The sequence below is a fragment of the Amblyraja radiata genome, chromosome 2 (assembly GCF_010909765.2).
Source record: "Amblyraja radiata isolate CabotCenter1 chromosome 2, sAmbRad1.1.pri, whole genome shotgun sequence".
Classification (NCBI taxonomy): domain Eukaryota; kingdom Metazoa; phylum Chordata; class Chondrichthyes; order Rajiformes; family Rajidae; genus Amblyraja; species Amblyraja radiata.
This window is the reverse complement of record NC_045957.1, coordinates 56,904,723-56,923,964: the sequence shown is the minus strand read 5'-3', so window position 1 is coordinate 56,923,964 and position 19,242 is coordinate 56,904,723. Positions and strand designations below refer to the sequence as shown.

At 41.9% G+C, this 19,242-nt stretch overlaps 1 protein-coding gene across 1 annotated transcript in view; it reads left to right on the top strand.

Moving 5' to 3' along the window:
- nek10 (NIMA related kinase 10) overlaps positions 1-19,242 on the top strand; it is a 172,214-nt gene that overhangs the window by 123,590 nt on the left and 29,382 nt on the right. Inside the window, exons 26-32 of the mRNA XM_033047147.1 lie at positions 1,566-1,779; positions 7,419-7,599; positions 7,897-7,971; positions 9,901-10,032; positions 11,614-11,668; positions 16,790-16,833; positions 16,933-17,073. Of these exons, the coding sequence (XP_032903038.1) occupies positions 1,566-1,779; positions 7,419-7,599; positions 7,897-7,971; positions 9,901-10,032; positions 11,614-11,668; positions 16,790-16,833; positions 16,933-17,073 (842 nt within the window). The remainder of the gene's footprint in view (positions 1-1,565; positions 1,780-7,418; positions 7,600-7,896; positions 7,972-9,900; positions 10,033-11,613; positions 11,669-16,789; positions 16,834-16,932; positions 17,074-19,242) is intronic.

The following is a 19,242-nucleotide window of genomic DNA, read 5'->3' as shown; positions in this document are numbered from 1 at the left end:
TGTCCATGTGCTATAGTTTCCTCCCTCATCCCAATGATGTGTAGATTTGTATGTTAATTTTCCTGTGTAGTTTCTAGTGTGTTGGGAGTGGATGTGAAAGTAGGATAACAGAATTAGTGGAAATACGTAATCAATGGTTAGAGTGGACTCAGTGGGCCAAAGGGCCTGCGTGCTGCATCATGCAATCAATTCAATCAAAACCAATGGGGTACAGGCAGGGGAAGGTTTGATTCTGGGAATCCTTAAGAAGAAGTCTCATCAGCGGCTGTATTTCCTGAGGTCTCTACGGAGAGCTAACGTCTCACAGCCGCTGCTGCTGTCCTTCTATCGATGCGCCGTGGAAAGTATCCTCACCTATGGAATCCTGGTGTGGTTTGCCAGCTGTACTGTGGCTGAGAGGAGGGCGCTGCAGGGAATTATAAAAACTGCGCAGCGCATTACAAACGCTAACCTGCCCTCCTCGGATGACATATACAAGGCCCGATGCTTGCGCAGGGCCATAAATATCAAGAAGGACACATCCCACCCTGCCAACCACCTTTTTACTCTGCTACCCTCGGGGAGGCGACTCAGGTCTCTGCAGGCTCGCACCGGTAGACTAAAAAATAGTTTCTACCCATGTGCGGTAAAAGAGCTTAACTCCAACAGTGAACACTGGGAAGCAAGAAGTAACTTCGAGGAATACCGCTAAATTCTTTTAAACTTTAAAAAAAATGTATCTATTATTTTACTATTAACTGTACATATGTGTATTGGTTGTCGTGTTGTATTTCTTTTAACGGAGGAGAAGCAAATGGAATTTTGTTGCTCAGTTTTGTGCAATGACAATAAACATATTCTATTCTATTCTATTCTATTCTTAACATTGATTCCAGACCCTATTGACCTCTCATGGCTTTCGGTGAACCTGAATAACACCTTCTTCAGCTGATGAGTGTAATTCGCAAGGTTGAACAATAATGGAAGAAATAATGAGAATAACAAGGTCTCACAATGCCCTTCATAGGAATTGCTCAGTAGCACTACTATCTGTTCTGGGACAGATCCTGAAGTGTTAATGCAGAGTTATTGAAGCCGATAGACAGGGTCCATGAGGAGTGATTAGTGAATATATGCGTTTTAAGTTACTTGATCTTATTTACATTGTCCATTACAGCATTAGTAAAATGTGACTGTTACATTGCACCATGAGGCACTGTTGAATCTACACACAGGAATCACACAAACATGGTGCAAGAGAGGATGGATTTGGAATAGATGAATACACAGTTAATAAAATACTTTAGTGGTCTGAGAAACGACTACTGGAGTTTTCAACAGATCTTTATTCAAAAGTTCGATATCCAGTATACAGGTTCTCCAGACACGTCTGCCCACAATGGTGGTCAGCGCTGAACTAACGCGCGCAAGTGAAAAACCGCGCGAAACAAGCAGCCCCTCCCGAGTCACGTGACCGCGGCTTCCAAACGCCGGGTTCGATATATGCGTGCGCTAGCAGGCGCCGCTACAATACAACCAGATTTTACTTACTGTATCAAAATACCTTTATTTTTAAATATCTACAGATGTTTGACTCCTGATTCAGAAGCACGGCCAGATGTGGTAGAAGTGAGTGCATTGATTTCAAATATCATGATGATATACATGGATAGCTTATGCACGATGCAGATAACTATGGAGAAGAAGCTTGATCGGGAGAGACGGCGTACACAAAGGTATTTCATGGAAGCTAACAGAAATGTCATGACATATCACCATCAGCTCTCCATGATATCACAGGTAAGTTTTGTTTTATTAAATGTCATTGGATGCTTTCATCTGCTAGATTACATGCAGAATTTTAAAAATGCTCAAGTAGGCACCTCTTTTTTTTGCGTATTGCATTCTGGAAAGGATATGAATATGAAGAACACTGTTACTTTCTGTTGGAAATACTTATCAGGCCAGCATTTTATTTGGAAGGAGAAACAGAGTTAATGTTTCATGTCAATTATATTTTAATCTACAACGATACCATGTGAATGAATATTTCCAGCATCTGCATTATTTTGCTGTCACAATTTTTCCTGGGAGCAACTGCACTTTTGATGTATATTGTTGCTGTGGTGAATTTTGAGAAGCAAAGTCATCTACAGGAATGCTTCTTTCTGAATTGTAGCCTGTGGAAAGCCTATGCAGAACCTTAGGAAATATATTTCATTTGTGTTTCAATGTATTCTAAACCATGCAGTAGCATTCTCATTGACAAGTGCAGCTCCTGAAGCCTACTCTTGAAGATAATCAACCTATTCATTGACAATAGTAAGATTAAACGAGAACTTACCAGTTTGAAGTTTGATCTTGATTTTATGAGGAGTTACGATGAGCAATTACGTGAAGAAGGCCATCACCACGCCTGCGCGTCATTCTTCAAAGCAGCGGTGTGAAATCACAGATAACAGTAGTTGAACTGAACATAGTAAGATTTTGAGAACGGGAACTACCAGATGACCTTGATAATATGAGGGCGGGAGCGGTGGGCACGTAATCGCTCATCGTAACTCATAAAATCAAGATCAAACTTCAAACTGGTGAGTTCTCGTTTAATCTTACTATTTTACTTCAGAGTCACGTGAGTGACTACGTGAAGATTTCGAAGCTCTGTGATTTCATGCCGTAAACGAGTCCATGCGTTACACACTGCATGAAGTGACCATGGATGAGTGAAAAAGATTAATGCATTCAGACATGACTTAGTTTGTTATGCTGATGCTTTAATCATCAAAAGAAAATAATAGTGACCCCTTTCATCCAGGGGAAAACTATAAAACAGAATCTAAAATGGAGTTGGCAAATACCCCCTGTTTGGCAATGGGTTATATAAAATGTTGGTAAAGTATGTTCGTTTGACCATCCTGCAGCTGCTAGGATGTGGTCCAGTGGAAACATACATAATCCTTGGAGCTGATGTGGTAGCAGCCCTGGTGGAGTGAGTGTTGAAAATATTATTATCGACTCATGCATTAGCCAAAACCCCGTTTTAACCACCTGGAGATGGTAGAACTAATACATCTTACAAAGTTTTTTTGTTGTTTTTTTTTGTAACCAACAAACATTGGTTAGTTTGGAGCCTTTGAGGCTCTAGGTGATTGTTGTAAATGTGTGATCACACATTACCGAAGGTCCATAGGGTATGCCATGAAACTTGTTTGAGACCTAACGCCCCTGGTTAGTTCTGGCTGATTAAATCAAAAACATAAAATATTATGTTATTAGCAAATGTAACCATCCTGTCCAGTCGCAATTTATGTAGTGACTGGACCCGTTGCACTGAGGTCAGTGCCATGAGGATTACTACCTTATGAGAGCCGGCTAAAGATAAGGATGTAGTTGGAGTCCCTTGGTGAAGTAATGTTAACATAACGTCAATGTCCCATACTTCCATGTAACTGGGCCTGGGAGAACTTGTGTTAAGATATCCTATATAATTCTGGATTTCAGAGGGTGAGACCCGACAGTGTGGGTCCCACTTGCTGCCGCAAATATGATGAGAAGGCACGTTGGCACAGTTAATGGCACTGTAACTTAATTATTGTCAAAGACTCATTTGAAAATGAACTCTAAGACGTCAGTTATCTGTGCTGTGCAGTATTTAGCATGTGTATTCAAACAAAAATGTTTCCCATCTGCTGAAGTGGAGATGTACTGCCTTTTGGTACTTCCCCTGCACTCTGCAGTGAGCACTACATGGATCGGTCTGACAACCCGAGCCGCAGGAATAGTCGTCTCAGAGTCTGCAAGTCAATGACTTGATGTATCATGCAGAGGCTGGTTTCCCGAGTCACAGGCTGAACCAGCAAAGTTTTATGTTTTGAATAACCATATAAGGTTCTATATTATTCCCAACATTAGCGGGAACCATGGCTGCGTATGCCAGTCAGGCAGTTCAAAAAGGCTGAAGCGGTATCTTGCTGGATTTATTCCAAGACCCGACTGATGAGGCAGAATGGAGGAAGACATGAAAGAACATTCCTCCCCAGTGTGGCGATAATGTATCTCTCGCCACTGTATGCCACATATTTTGCAACTGGTAAATGAGCCTGGATGTAAAGATATCGATATTCGGTGTTCCATCGAGCCAAAATGACATTAAATACTTTGTGATCCAACATCCATTCTTTGTTGTCATTGATTTCACGTGATGATACAATAGCGTCAAATTAGGTTAGGTAAATATCACAGGATATTTAAACTTGATTGCACCCATGTGACTAACATATGCCACCACCATAGTGTATCAACTTGGAGTTGAGCATGCAGATTATGCACATTCTTACAATAACCTTTAACCTATAGAATGTACCTAGTGTTTTATAGGTAGTTGATACCAATAACTGAAAAATTGGTAACTCATGCAACCCGCATCCGCCTCCGTAACTGGAGATGGCATTCGTAACTTCTCATCTTTGAGCACTAGCATCAGTTTGTAATTACTGAAGATTACTGACCAAAATACTGGAGCAATGCTGAATACTGCCACCATTGTGACTTTGGTAGCTTCAGCTGGTAATAGCATAGGTCTATTAATAATGACCTATATGGTACTTGAGAGGATAATTCTTTGCACGTTGTAAGTTCTGGTAATGCAAAGGCCCAATTTGCACCGCTGAAACACAGCTGCTATATTGCCAATTACACTTGATGAATAGAAGGCTGCTTCATAACAACGAGGTTGTTACAGGCTTCTTTTAATTGCATCTCCTGCCCCAGGGCGGAGATGTTGATAGTTAAATGTAAATCCCAATAATCAGTAGTTCTGATTGGTATCAACTTAAATTTAACTGGATGGATGAGGGACCCCAATTTCTCAAATATAGTTTGGGGCTGCAACAGTTAATTTTAGTAAAATACAGCGTTTAAAACATCATCCAGATAGGCGATAACAAATGTTCTTGAGCTCTGAGCAGCCCAAGCACCGGTTTTAGTAATTTGGTAAATAAACCTGCGAACTGAAGTTAGCCTATTTTGCAACGCTTTAACTGTTACCATTGACCCATCCAGATAAATTTCAAATATCTCCGGTGATCCCAGTGAATGGGAACTGAATAGCATGCATCTTTGAGATCGATGCTTGCCGTATAGCTCCTATAGAAATCAATTGTTAGACAGTAACGAAGTTTACTATTCTGAAAGTCTATACTGCACATACGAGTTAAATCTGGATTAAGTGACATCCTCCATCTGTCAACCTGTCCTAAAAGGCAACCCTGCCCATAATACTGGGCCTGCCTCGAAAGACAACTCCGGCCATAATTCTGAGCCTGCCTTGAAAGACAACTCTGGCCATATTTCCGTGCCCACCTTTCAGGCTGCCACCGGCTTCAGTGAACCGCTTACCCCCAATGGAGGCGTGGGGTGTGTCATCGCCTACCGATGAAGCTTTGCTCGTCGTTGGTACCTTGATTAGTCCGACAGCTTTTTGCTTCCACCTCCTGGTCTTACCTGTGGGATAGGTCTTACCTGAAGAGAGAATTCGGCGGCTGGTTTCATTTCCTGGATTTCATGCCCTCCAATGTCACCCTGATAGCGCTGTTCACTTGCCGGCACTTGTAGCGTGAGAACTCTGGCCCCTTACGGGTATTCTGTCAACGGCTGGAGACCAACTCTTCCGGCAGCAAAACCTTTGTTTGCGAGCATCTCGTGAAGCAATATGCATGTGCTCCAGTATGTTCAATGGACATACTTTGAATTTGAAATCAGTTACACACTGACCACTCGCACTCCCCTCCACAGAGAAGGAGATTTGTAGGCAGCCCTGAATACAGGTGCTGCCGCAGGCCCCTGAGGATACCTGCACTGACATGGCCCCTCCAGCGGACCTATATCTGTTTTTTTGCTCTGGGTCAGACTAAAACCTCAGAGCGGGAGACATTGTGCAGCAAGTGCCGCTGCCTGCGGGTTCTCCATAATACCCGGGCTGATAACCCCCTCCTTTGGAGTATATCATTGTGGAGCACCTCTCCATCAGGTGCTCCATTTGGGTTTGAACGTTTAAAGACATTACCCATGAAGGAGGGGATCCTCTCCATCAGGAATCCTCCTAGCCCGACTCGTTTGAGTCAACGACCCTCTTCCTTACTCTCCCCTCCTCAGAGAGGAAGATATAATATCGTGGCTACCCTCCATGTGGAGTTGCCTAGGTACTCCTAGCCCGTCTTGTTTGAATGAACGGGCCTCTTCCCTATGCTCCCCTCCGCAGAGAGGGAGATATAATTTAGTGGCTAACCCTCCAAACGGGGTTGCCTAGGTGCTACCGGCACCAGTCTGACGCCGCTGACTCTACCGCCAGCGACTCGAAAGGCGAATTCGACCGCCGTCCGCTACTCCCACTTCCGCGGTCTCCGTAGCGGGTTCCCCGCGGTCCGTTTCCAGAATTCCCGAGGTCATGACTGGGATTCCCTATGGCCCATGACCGGGGTTCCCCGCGGTCCATAAAGGTTCCCCCGCGGCCCGTCCGGACTTCGCCCCGAATCCAGCAGGCAAACTCTGTAAAGAGCTTCCTGCAATACAAAAACCAACCCTAGAAGTAAGTTTAAAACTTACCTTGTAGGTTTAAACTTACCGCTGGACAGAGCAAACGCTGCCGCCAGTTGGCTCGTTTGCGCAAAGCGAGTCAACGTAATGACGCGCAGGCGTGGTGACAGCCTTCTTCACATAGTCACTCACGTGAATCCGAAGTAAAATGCACCATTCTGCAGGCTAGAATATCTTCAGGACCCAAATGTTGCTGTTCAGGTGCACAGAGGCCTGGCCAATCAATACATGTTAGAAAGTAACAACTGATGACATGGCAGGTCAAGTCCAGGCAGATGTGGAACCATATCTAGCTTATGACAGATATATCTTCATGCCACAAGACCTGTGTACTGTCAGTAGCCAGTAACTGAACAAAAAGTAATTGAAGGTACCTAGGGCTGCATTGGCAGGTACTTTGAGAGATGCTGTAGGATTGTTAAATCCAGGCTTTACATCTGCGTATTTGGAATATACCAAAATAATGCATATTGATGCACAATGCAACTTAGATATCCAGGTCAGAAGTCCGTCAATTGAGAATTTAATCCCTACAAGGAATTCAACAGTAAGTTGAGTTGGTTCACGTTTGCATCGTAATATTTGGTTATTATAAAAATGAACGTCGCTACAATAGGATGGTAGAATCAAAATTAATCCAGGCTTTCAAGGCAGAATTGGATAAACACAAATAAAAATAACCTGCAATGCCTTTAGGGAGAGAATGGGGAAATAGGTGCCATGGATTTGACGGGCTGAATACTCTCCTCTGTGCCATAATAATTGTTTGATTATGTTAATCTGGCTAGATACTAGAGCAATGGTAAGTTATATTTCTTTTTCAAATTTACCTTTGTGCATTAAAGGAGTATTGTGATAAGTCATGCCTTGGAAGCAGTAGTGGAATAGCAAGTGTGAAGAGCAAATCATCAGAAACAACTGACAACCCAGTGGATGACTTGCATAGATTGCATCTTAAAGATGATGAGAGACTGAACGATGCAGTATTGCTTGACAATATTAATCCATCAGAAAACGTAGATAAAGGTACAGATGAGATTTTTAACACCAGGAATACATCAATGCGACGTGCTAAAGTAAATGTTATTAAATATTGAAAATGTAGTGTCAATATATCAGAAAATTTCCATACATCTATTAGCATATCCGATTTAATTTAAGATGGTTATATAGTAATAATCTATAAATCTATATCTTGTTCAGACATGTAAAATGGTTCTTCATATAAAACCTGTGAAACTGTAAAGAAACTGACCTCTTTGCATGTCTTCAGCTTAAAATATGTTAATTTTTCCCTCTGTTGTCTTGTGAATGTTTATCTAGAATTGGAAGATGAGTTGAACATTTCAGATCACTCAAACAACTCAAGTCCGAGCCCCATAAAAGATTCTACTTTGAGTAAGTTAAATGGATTCCAATAAAAGTCTGGCACTTTATACCAGTTTGTTATCTAAAAGTACTTCTGTTCATCTTTAAAATGTAAGTGAATGGATCCATAAAATCTTCATGTATGCTCCTGGCAAACAAAACTCTCCATTCAGATTTTGTAAAACATCCTATAATATTGAAAGAATGGGCAATTTGCTGTTGTATTATTTTGGACACCCTATTTCCAAGCTAATGGCATATTCATTTACAGAACACCATTTCCAGATCAGATTACCAAATTTACTAGTGACTGCATTCTATGGATTCACCAATTTTAACTAACAAAACTGTTCATTTATTAAAATGTTCTTCCGGAAATTAGAATAAGATAAGAGGATGGTGAGTATATTTATTCAGGGGAATTTGAGAGATATCAAGATAATTTGTTTATACAGAAGATGATTAACTGAGAATAGGTATGGAAAGCAAGAAAGAGGAGAGCGGCTGGAGGAACTCTGGGTCAGGCAGCATCTGTGGAACAAAAGGTTCCTCGATGTTTCAGGTCTGGTGCAAAAGTTGGCAAGCAATAGGTGGATACAGGTGGGGTATTAATTGGTAGATAACCATCGGGGGGAGGTGGGGGGAGGGAAGGGTGGAGATAGTGACAGAAGCTGGGAAGTGACAAGTGGAGAATGAAAGGCTACAGAATTATGATCAGAAATGGAGAAGAACAAGAACTGCATGAGGGGTGGCTGCAGTTAGTGTTACCAAGCCTTGGGTCCCAGCACTTGTCCAACTGATAACCAGTTCTTAGCACAAGAACACATCCTTTGGCCCACAATGTTTGTGCTGAACATGATGCCTGGACCAGTTCCTATCCACCTGCATATAATCCATATCCTTCCATATCCTGCATATCTATATGCCTATCCAAACGTTTCTCATATGTCACTATAATATCGGCTCAACCACCACCCCTGGTAACGCATCATCTATGTAAAAAAGAATTGCTCTACATATCTCTTTTAAACTTTGCCCCTCAAAGCCATGCCCTCTAGTATATGATTTATTTCATCCTTGGAAAAGAGTTCAGACTGTTTACCCTATCTATGTCTTTCATAATTTTATACACATCTATCAGGTCTCCCCGCAAAATCCAGCATTCCAAAGAAAACAATCCAAGTCTGCCAATCCTCTCCTTGTCGCTAATACCCCCTAATCCAGGCAGCATTCTGGTAAACCTGTTTTGCACCCTCTCCAAAGTCTTCACATCCTTCCTGTAATGGGGCGACAGGAACTGCACGCAATACTACAAACGTGGCATAACCAATGGGACAGACCAAAGAGCTCTAGTACAGGGCCCGACTTACCGGTTCTTCACTCGCAGCACGTGCCGCAGTCTTCAGCCATGACCTTTGGTGTTCAGTCGAAGGCCAGACCTTTGAAATATAGGGGGAGGAGGGAGGGGTGGGAGGCGACGTGAGTCGCAGCGCGAGCAGACAGCAGGCAGGCAGATTCATTGTCACGTCATCAGCGGGGAAAAAACAGGTGTTTTGAATTCAAAGTTGGATCGAATTTGTGAATACTTTTATTAATAAATCAAGAAATAAAGCACAACATTTTCAGATAAGTCGACTTCGGACTCCCAAGGGATAAAACTGTACAGTAATATGTAAAAATGTTACCGTTAGAGCGTCATTTTTTCAAGCAGATGTGATCACACACAGGCGCTCACACTCTCTCTCACACACACACACACACACATCCTAGATCAGAGTTTTAAGTATATATAGGATATAGGATATATACATAGATAGATTACTCTTGATTATGAATGTGTAACTTTATTAAATTATTTTCCAGTCATTGAAACTGCTGTTCAAATCAGTTAGGTGATTGCACAGAGAATTGTTAACCAAATACACAAACCTGTGTAATAGTTTATTTTTTCATTTGAAGGGCATACTTCTCCCTCTAATGTGTTTGGTCAGGGCAAATTGCTGCAATCACCATCCAAAGCAGAAGCACTACACCTTAACAACAGTCTTCGGGCATATTCCTTTGAAACCTCTGGCTGTCTTGACATAACAGGTACATTGTAATAAATCTTTCATTATTAATCTTGACTGATAATTGACTCACTAAAGTAAGTAGGTAGACACAAAATGCTGGAGTAACAGCGGGTGAGGCAGCATCTATGGAGAGAAGGAATGGGTTATGTTTTGGGTCGAGACCCTTCTTTGGACTAAAATAACTTACATTATTTAAAATCAAGGATTTTTTTTAATGTGTTCATGGAAAAAATGTTTCAATATCCTTTTATCTTGAGTTGGCGTATTGAAACATCCATTTTTACATGTCTAGGGACTGATTTTTGTTTTTCATTCACAGTGAAAAATATAATTTAGGTTATGTAACCATAAAAATACTTTCATATGTTGATATATTGCCCAATCTTTTTAAGGTTAATATTTCCATCGGAGCAATAGCCCTGTCCCATGGTACGAGTTAATTCCACGAGCTCTCCCGAGTTTTAAAAAAATCAAACTCGTAAGCATGGAGATTGAACGTAGCGGGTACATCCGGGCTCGGGGACGTCTCTTAGCGCTAACGGCAGGTACTCGGGAAGACTCGCTAACGGCTGGTAAGCACAGGAAGACGCGTGAAGATTTTTCAACATGTTGAAAAATGTCCACGAGAGCCCTGAGTACCGATGAGTGGCCATTACCGTAAATCTCCGAGTTTGAATCAGGACAAACCCGGGAGAACTCTTGGAATGAACTCGTACCGTGGGACAGGGGTTTTAGATTTAAATCCTATTTGTAGGTGCACTGCTTACACTTTGATCGTTCATTATTAAATACTGTTGGTTGAATTGATGTAGGGTTGTGCAGGGTGGTTCAAAAACATGATGGTAGATAGAAATAAACTGTTCTTGAACCTGGAGCTAACAGTTCTCTGGCTCCTGTACCTTCCTACAACTTTTCCACTATTTTTTAAGCGCTTCTGATGATCACAGATATTAGAGTTGTCGGAGTTTCTAAATGTCAGAAACACTTAAATAGCTAAAACATATGTACATTATTAAATTAAAACCTAAAAAAATATTAATTTAAAACTTCAAATTAATTAAAATTATTAAATGATATAATATTTTAAAATAAAAAAAATAATGCAAACTTCTCAGCTTCACTTACCTTTCACATTTCAATCCAGATCAGTATGTCTGGTTCCTCTGTTTTGCACCTTTCTGAATTACATTTGCACTGAATGCCAGCGTACAGCCATGTAAGTAAAGAACATGTTAACCTACAGATTGGAATTAACTGACACCTCTGCTCTGCTGATAAGGCAGTGGCTTGCCCAATTTGGCTCATGATTCTTATGTAGGTTAAACTGGACATGTTTATCTGTCAGCTGTGTTGTCTTAAGAGCTCCACGCTTTCACAAATTGCAATAAAGATTGTTTTATTGAAAATACAGTCATTTAGATAATTAGTTATGGATTGTTTATTTTTATTATAAAAGGCACTGGTATTAGTAAAATCATTCATGTTCATAAAGATGTTTTGATCATTGTCATTGCTTCTGTTAAACACAAGATAATGTGTAGAAAATATATACCATTTGGATGAAAAAACAGAATTTGTTCTTTTTGTTTAATTCTTGCAGCTACTTTACCAAGAAGTATCAGTTATATTGGCATAGAGAGCCAACATGAGTCACAGTAAGTATTCTGCAAATTATTACTCTCTTTGTACTTTTAAAAGCATTCATAGAATATGAAAAGATAATATTAGGAAATATCACACTTGGTCTCCAGAGCATGATATGCATACGCCACAATCAATTGCATCTCTGAAATTATCTTTAAGATCATGTTGGACACAGTGAAAGCTTCCAGAAAAGCCAGGGTAATATTTCACATTTTATAAGATAAATGAATGCACAATACAATAAAATTAAATTTAACATTTGACCCCAAATTTACGCCCAATCCCAAGCATTCAAAATTCTTGGCCTTTTGGTTGTTACATAATGCCCTCAGTTTTACAACTTTCTACAGTTCTATGATTCATAAAGAACCAATTCTGGAGATAGTCTTCCTCGTGTCCGGCCATCTTCTATATCACGTCTTTCCGGTCGGTCAGTGACGGTTGACGGTTGGTGGTTACAGAATTGGCTACTTCAGTCAGTCACTGTGGTACAGTTCCTGTCATCAGCATTGCCCGGGATGCGCCACGTGGAGGCTTCTGCTTGCAGGAGATACAGTGAAAAGCTATTGTTTGCATGCTATCTATTTAACTTATCAACTATCTAATTAATCATAAACAAGTACAACAGATAGAGCAAAGAGAAAAATACCAGAGTACAGAATTTAGTTTTCAGCATTGTACCGTTACAGTTACAGAGAAAAAGTCCAATGTTTGCAATAAGGTAGGTTGGACGATTGGAACTACACTTGCTTATTGGAGAACTGTTCAGAAGTCTGATAACAGAGGGGAAGTTGCTGCTGCTGAGTCTGGTGATATATGCTTTCAAGCTTTTTTATCTTCTGTCTGATGGAGGTTAGAGAAGAGGGAATAACCAAGGTTAAATGGTCCTTTGCATGGATAGGAAAGGTTTAGAGGGATATGGGCCAATGCAGGCAGATAGGAATAGAATAGATAGGGCATCTTGGTGAGCATGGGCAAGTTGGACATTTTTCTGTGCAGTATGACTCTATAATTAATTTGACTATGTTGGCTGCTCTCTTGAGACAGCAAGAAGTGTAGTTGGAGTCCTTGGTGAGGAGTCTGGTCTGTGTGATGGACTGGGCTACATCCACAAATCCGCAATTTCTTGCCGTGTTGTATAGAGCCGTTTCTAAATCAAGCTGTGTGCAACCAAATAATATACTTTGTACAGTGCATCTGTACAAGTTGGTAAGAATCATTTGAGATAAGCCAAATTTCCTTAGTCTTCTGCAGAAGTAGATGCATTGGTGTGCTTTTTTAGCGGTAGCTTCAATGTGGGTTGACCAGGACATATTTTTGGTAGTATTAATACCTAGGAACCTGAAACTCTCAACCATTTCCACTTCAGCTTCATTGATGTTGATTGCGGCATGTACTGCATCTTGCTTCCCAAAATCAATATCTAGCTCCTTTGTCTTGTCCTTTGTATTGTCGCCCTTCCTTACTGATCGTGGTCCATGAGTCAGAAATCTGAGGACCCAGTTGAGAAGAAGGCTGTTGACTCTTGGGTCCAAGAGCTTGGATGGGATTACTAGGCCACTAATACTTGATCAAAAATGATACAAGTATGATGCTGCAGCGTTTATGATTGGGCAAAATAAAACAGTCTCTGCGTTTCAATGAAGAGTCATTATCTGGACGTTGTTTCCCTGTCCAGTTGAATATCTCTGATTAACATAAATCTATCAATTTGAAACTTAAAAGTAACAAAATATCCAGCAGCAACTGTTACATATCTGTCCTTTTTCAAATAATGCTATGAGATATTAAATAATAATTTAAACTGACATAACAAGTCCCATTCAACACCTTGCGCCTCCAATATGTAAATAATTATAGAAACATAGAAACATAGAAAATAGGTGCAGGAGTAGGCCATTCGGCCCTTCGAGCCTGCACCGCCATTCAATATGATCATGGCTGATCATCCAACTCAGTATCCCATCCCTGCCTTCTCTCCATACCTCCTGATCCCTTTAGCCACAAGGACCACATCTAACTCCCTCTTAAATATAGCCAATGGACTGGCCTCAACTACCTTCTGTGGCAGAGAATTCCACAGATTCACCACTCTCTGTGTAAAAAATGATTTTCTCATCTCGGTCCTAACTTCCCTCTTAACCTTAAACTGTGACCCCTAGTTCTGGACTTCCCCAACATCGGGAATAATCTTCCTGCATCTAGCCTGTCCAACCCCTTAAGAATTTTGTAAGTTTCTATTAGATCCCCCCTCAATCTTCTAAATTCTAGCGTGTACAAGCCGAGTCTATCCAGTCTTTCTTCATATGAAAGTCCTGCCATCCCAGGAATCAGTCTGGTGAACCTTCTCTGTACTCCCTCTATGGCAAGAATGTCTTTCCTCAGATTAGGAGACCAAAACTGTACGCAATACTCCAGGTGTGGTCTCACCAAGACCCTGTACAACTGCAGTAGAACCTCCCTGCTCGTATACTCAAATCCTTTTGCTATGAATGCTGACATACCATTTGCTTTCTTCACTGCCTGCTGCACCTGCATGCCTACTTTCAATGACTGGTGTACCATGACACCCAGGTCTCGTTGCATCTCCCCTTTTCCTAATCGGCCACCATTCAGATAATAGTCTACTTTCCTGTTTTTGCCACCAAAGTGGATAACCTCACATTTATCCACATTATACTGCACCTGACATGCATTTGCCCACTCACCCAGCCTATCCAAGTCACCTTGCAGCCTCCTAGCATCCTCCTCACAACTAACACTGCCCCCCAGCTTCGTGTCATCCGCAAACTTGAAGATGTTTCATTCAATTCCCTCATCCAGATCATTAATATATATTGTAAATAACTGGGGTCCCAGCACTGAGCCTTGCGGTACCCCACTAGTCACTGCCTGCCATTGTGAAAAGGACCCGTTTACTCCTACTCTTTGCTTCCTGTCTGCCAGCCAGTTCTCTATCCACTTCAATACTGAACCCCCAATGCCGTGTGCTTTAAGTTTGCATACTGATCTCTTATGTGGGACCTTGTCGAAAGCCTTCTGAAAGTCCAGATATAACACATCCACTGGTTCTCCCTTATCCACTCTACTAGTTACATCCTCGAAAAATTCTATAAGATCCGTCAGACATGATTTACCTTTCATAAATCCATGCTGACTTTGTCAAATGAATTCACCACTTTCCAAATGTGCTGCTATCCCATCTTTAATAACTGACTCCAGAATTTTCCCCACCACCGATGTTAGACTAACTAGTCTGTAATTCCCCGTTTTCTCTTTCCCTCCCTTTTTAAAAAGTGGGGTTACATTAGCTACCCTCCAGTCCTCAGGAACTACTCCAGAATCTAAAGAGTTTTGAAAAATTATCACTAATGCATCCACTATTTCTGTGGCTACTTCCTTAAGTACTCTGGGATGCAACTTATCTGGCCCTGGGGATTTATCGGCCTTTAATCCATTCAATTTACCTCACACCACTTCCCGGCTAACCTGGATTTTACTCAGTTCCTCCATCTCATTTAACCCCCGGTCCCTTGCTATTTCCAGCAGATTATTTATGTCTTCTTTAGTGAAGACAGAAGCAAAGTAGTTATTCAATTGGTCAATTGATCCTTGTTCCCCATGATCAATTCGCCTGTTTCTGACTGCAAGGGACCTACATTTGTTTTAACTAATCTTTTCCTCTTCACATATCTATAAAAACCTTTGCAGTCATTTTTTATGTTCCCTGCCAGTTTTCTTTCATAATCTATTTTCCCTTTCCTAATTAAGCCTTTTGTCCTCCTCTGCTAAACTCTGAATTTCTCCCAGTCCTCTGCTATTTCTGGCTAATTTGTGCACTTCATCTTTTGTTTTGATACTATCCCTGATTTCCCTTGTTATCCACGGATGCACTACCCTCCCTGATTTATTCTTTTGCCAAACTGGGATGAACAATTGTTGTAGTTCATCCATGCAGTTTTTAAATGCCTTTCATTGCATATCCACCGTCAACCCTTTAAGAATCAATTGCCAGTCTATCTTGGCCAATTCACGTCTCATACCCTCAAAGTCACCTTTCTTTAAGTTCAGGACCCTTGTTTCTGAATTAAATTCTATCAATCAATCAATCAATCAATCAATCAACAATGTCACTCTCCATCCTAATGAAGAACTCAACCATATTATGGTCACTCTTGCCCAAGGGGCCATGCACAACAAGACTGCTAACTAACCCTTCCTCATTATTCAATACCCAGTCTAGAATAGCCTGCTCTCTCGTTGATTCCTCTACATGTTGGTTTAGAAAACTATCCCGCATACATTCCAAGAAATCCTCTTCCTCAGCACCCCTGCCAATTTGATTCACCCAATCTATATGTAGATTGAAGTCACCCATTATAACTGTTTTACCTTTGTTGCACGCATTTCTAATTTCCTGTTTGATGCCATCCACAACTCCACTACTACTGTTAGGTGGCCTGCACACAACTCCCACTAGCGTTTTCTGCCCCTTAGTGTTTCGCAGCTCTACCCAAATCGATTCCACATCCTCCAAGCTAATGTCCTTCCTTTCTATTGCGTTAATCTCCTCTCTAACCAGCCGCGCTACCCCACCTCCTTTTCCTTTCTGTCTATCCCTCCTGAATATTGAATATCCCTGGATGTTCAGCTCCCAGCCTTGGTCACCCTGGAGCCATGTCTCCGTGATCCCAACTATATCATATTCATCTTAATTATATCATATCATCTTAATTCCTACCCCAAGTTTGTGAATCAAGCATTAATGCTATTGTTTGGACATGTGAGACACTTTTAGCTGTACTGGGAGTTCAATACAAAGCTGGAGAGAATTTTCAAAAAGATAGTCCCATTGCTAAATTTGAATGAGTTATTGAATGAGTTATTGATATAGGAAAAATGTGAGAACTGCCTCATGTTGAACTCAATCAAACAAATAGAAAGTTAATTATTATTTCTTCCCTGTAAATTATATTTCCAGGTAAGTAGATCCATTGATATTTTCATTGTCAGGCTAGCTAACTATCTCTAGTTATTGATCAGAAGGACAAAGGATTTTACTAATTCAAACAAACCGCTTATATTTAAGCTACAAAAGTAGACAATGTGTTGACCATGGTTTTATTTTACAGACATGGAAGAGCGTCAAGGCAATCAAATACCAAACCAAGATCAGGTAATCGAGTTTTGTTTGAAGGTATAATTACTATAAAGTGACTAATTAATATTATAATTTTTCAATACTTGTTGAAACTTCTTTGTCTTGCTTGTTTAGATCTCCTTCAACTAGGCTTACTTCTACCATTACCTTCAATGGGCATCAGAGCTTGCTCGAAAAGAACAGGAAATTCCATAAGCTCAGGGTGGCAGTGTCATAGTCTACCAGATGTAGTGCTGCGAAGACTTAAGGATCATGGTAGTTATGTGAAATTAGCCAAGGAGAACTATTGAGGGGAAAATATATAAATACAAGATAACTGGCGGTCAGGTTGGCGCAGCAGTAGAGTTTCTGCCTTACAGCTAATGCAGTGCTGGAGACCCGGGTTCGATCCCGACTATGGGTGCTGTCTGTACGGAGTTTGTACGTTCTCCTCGTGACCTGCGTGGGTTTTCTCCGAGAACTTCGGTTTCCTCCCACACTCCAAAGACGTACAGGATTGTAGGTTAATTGGCTTGGTGAATGTAAAAATTGCTCTAGTTGGGTGTAGGATAGTGTTATTGTGTGGGGATCGCTGGTCAGCGCGTACCCGGTGGGCTGAAGGGCCTGTTTCTGCTATTTCTAAACTAAACTAAAACATTAGAAGGCATTTAATATTTATTAGAACCATACAAATAATGTATTCAGATAGGAATGATTTATGAACTTGTTTGAGTTTGCTGAGGAGGTGACAAAGGTGGTCAATGAGGGTACAGCAGTGGATGTTGTCTACATTGATTTAGTAAGACATTTGAAAAGTCCCTCATGTTAGGTAGGTTGATCCAGGAGATTAAAGATGCATGGGATCCACATTGACTTTGTCGTTTGGATTTAGAACTGGCTTACTGGTAGAAGACAGAGAGTTATAGTGAAAGGATTTTATTCAGGCTGGAGATCTGCGCTGGGATATATATGTAAGTGCCTTGGATGTATACGTAGATAGGTTGGTCAGCACATTTGCAATTTGGAACTGCGGAGAATGAGGAAGGCTGTCAAAGTATACAGTGGGCTGTAGAGTAGCAATGGCAGATGGAGTTTAATCTGAACAAGTGTGAGGTATCGCAGTTTAGGAGGTCAAAAGTAAGGGGAAAGTGTACAGTTAATGGTATGGCTTCTTAATAGCGTTTCAGAGGAATGTCCAGAGGGATTTTATGGTCCAAGCTTACAGGTCCCAGAAAGTGACAAATAGATAGAATGGTAAATAAGGCATACAGTGCCCTCCATAATGTTTGGGACAAACACCCATCATTTATTTATTTGCCTCTGCATTCCACAGTTTGAGATTTGTAGAAAATCACATGTGGTTAAAAAATCACATGTGGTTAAAGTGCACTGACAGATTTTATTAAAGGCCATTTATCTACATTTTGGTTTCACCATGTACAGCTGTATAGATAGTCTCCCCATTTCAGCATCTCGCGGGTGGGGCAGCATCTGGCGGGGGGACGGCATCTCTCGGGGGGGACGGCATCTCGCGGGGGGCGGCGGCGGCAGCAGCTCGCGGGGGGGGGGCGTCAGCTCGCAGCACAGACGCAGCCGGCAGAGCCATTGTGACATCAGCCTCTCGGTTTCATTTTCAAAGACATTTCAGATTTGTGAACGTTTTTATTAGTAACTGAAGAAATAAAGCATAAATATGTTCAAGTAAGCCGATTTTTGACTGCAGTTGGTAAATCTCTACCGGACTATGTAAATAAATTTCCGTTAGCACGTCGCTAACATTTTTTCTGTTAGCGTGCACACACACACACACACACACACACACTGCTGAAGCACGCTGGATGACGTCACAATGCCTCTGCTCCTCGCGACAAGCTACGCAGAATTTTCAATGCGCAGCCCCACTACAACATGGCGGCGGCGGTAATTATTACAGCGCGGGCGCTGACAAGCGCAGTGCAAAAGTGGCTGTGGCGACCGTCACAGGGGACAACCTCCTCTCCGTATCCCCCGCCCGATCGTCTCTCAAGCTGGTGGGTGGGCTTACCCTCACGAAAGCCACGATCGGCCGGCCCTCCGCTGCTTTTCACCCTCAGATCGCTCCGGGCCTCGCTCTGGTCCATGCTAGCCGCAGCCTAGCACTGGCCCGGCGCCTGGTGGGGAGGATTCCTCTCTGCGACCTGGATAGATGCTGCATCTACCCGCTCTCCCTCCCTCTGTACCCCCTTCCCTGGTCAGAGAAAAGAGAGAGAGAGGGGAGTAAGGGGGGGGGGGAGTGAGAGGGGTGGTGGAGGGGGGGATGGAGATGGGTGGAGGAGGGGGGGGGAAGAGAGGGAGGGGAATGGGCCCTCCATCTCTGTCCCCACTCTCTGCCCCCTCTCCCTCTCGTGGGACCTATGGGTGAGTGGTGGAGTATTGTGTTTGGGAAAAAGCCCTCCCCTGTGATGC